At 37.0% G+C, this 1,745-nt stretch overlaps 1 protein-coding gene across 1 annotated transcript in view; it reads left to right on the top strand.

The window, feature by feature from the left end:
- The window catches only part of LOC102209064 (interferon-induced very large GTPase 1-like), a 37,322-nt gene that overhangs the window by 1,911 nt on the left and 33,666 nt on the right, over positions 1–1,745 (top strand). The window contains exon 2 of the mRNA XM_005754805.1: positions 7–1,463. Coding sequence (XP_005754862.1) covers positions 7–1,463 — 1,457 coding nt within the window. The remainder of the gene's footprint in view (positions 1–6; positions 1,464–1,745) is intronic.

The raw sequence follows: 1,745 nt of genomic DNA, 5'->3' as shown, positions 1-1,745 counted from the left end.
TCCAAGAGCTGAAGAACATCATCCTGTCTAAGGCTAAACAGTCCACTGGGATCACTCTCTCACATTTCAAAATCAAAATTCATGACTTGTGGAATGCCCTGATGAACGAACACTTTGTTTTCAACTTCAAAAACTCACTAGAAATTGCAATTTACAGAAAACTTGAGGTTGAATATGGGAACTGGACCTGGGCCCTGAGGAGCAACATGCTGACTATTGAAAACCAGCTTCACACCAGAATTGAAAATGGAGAACTTGACAAAGTTGAACGCAGTGATCTTTTTAAAGAAATGAGCAAATCATATGAAGCAATTAAAAATGACTTGGTGACATACTTTGAGGATGACGGAGACAAAGAAATACTGGTTCAGTGGAGAGGCCAATTTGAAAACAAAATAAAGGAGTTCCAAGAAGAGCTGGTGAGAGGAGCGATAAAAAAACTGGATGAAATTATTCAGCAGAAGAAAGCGTGTAAAAAGCTGGATGATAAGAAAAAAGACTTTGAGAGCAAACTGCTGCTAAAGAGCAAAGAGCTCGCTCATCAGTTAACACACAACGCAAAAGATGAAGAGGAACTTCAAAAACAGTTTAACAGTTTTTGGAGTGATTGGGTTAAAAAATTAACTGCAGATACACAACCCATTGAGGACATTAATCTGGAAGACGATGAAGCAAACATTCTTAATAACCTTGGTTTTGAATGGGATCTTATAATTAGCTGCAAAAGCAACGGCAAATACAAAACCATATCCAACGTTGGTGATTATTCTGAATATATTTTGTTCAGCAAGCAGCAAGACACAAAAGAGAAAATGAAAGTCAAAAAACTACTTCAATTTTTTGAAGATTGTGCTACAAAAGAATCTTTTCGATTTGAAGATAAACAATTAATCAGAGCCCTCATAAGAAATGTTGAAAAACAATCACTTGATATAATCAAGAGCAAACCTGTAACAACAAGAGGCTACAGTCCAACTTACTTACAAGAAGCGGCCAAAAATGTTCTGGAGAAAGTGACAGAGTTCAAATCAAACAAGAAATATGATTTCAAAAAGGAGTTCACAGTTGATCTCTTACTGTATGTGTTTGACAGGGCAGCCATTTGGCTTTCACAGTCTCACAAAAAATTCAAAACAAGCAATGATGCACACACTTACTTGGAGAGTAAAAAACCACAATACTACAACATTTTCAGCAGCTTCTGCAAAGGAAACTCATCTGCTGTTGTGTTTGGAGAAATGATCTGTGAAAAACTGAAGGTTTCTATTGTTGAGGCTGTTTGTAACAAGACTGCCATTGATCTCGCTGGAGAGATGAGGTGCACTTTCCCAGCATTCAATGGGAACAGACTGAACTTAGAGAAACATTTGTTGAAGTCACTTGCAGAGAACGGGGACTTTGATGCTTTCATCAACTACATCCAAAATCCGAGGAAGCAAGTCGAGGCTTTTATTGAAGAGAAAGTAAATGAACATATGTCAGGAGAACACAAAAGTAAAGCACTCAAAATACTCAGGAAAAATGCAGGTAACATGCATGAGTTTGCCTATCAAGCTTTATTTGATGCAACAAATAACGTCAAAACACAAAGAGGAGACATCGACATGTGGGCAAAGGAATTTTCCAGTTTCCTTAAAGATAAACTGACTCTTGAATCTATCTCTTGTCAAAACTTCATGGACATAAACAATTTCGAATTTCTTAAAGAAGAGATTGAGAAAGGTCTTATATCCATCAAAGAGGAG

Source organism: Pundamilia nyererei, unplaced genomic scaffold (genome assembly GCF_000239375.1).
Source record: "Pundamilia nyererei isolate P.nyererei 1_Seehausen unplaced genomic scaffold, PunNye1.0 scaffold00668, whole genome shotgun sequence".
NCBI classification, from domain to species: domain Eukaryota; kingdom Metazoa; phylum Chordata; class Actinopteri; order Cichliformes; family Cichlidae; genus Pundamilia; species Pundamilia nyererei.
Note: the sequence above shows the minus strand (reverse complement) of the source record. Positions and strands in the feature narration are given on the sequence as shown.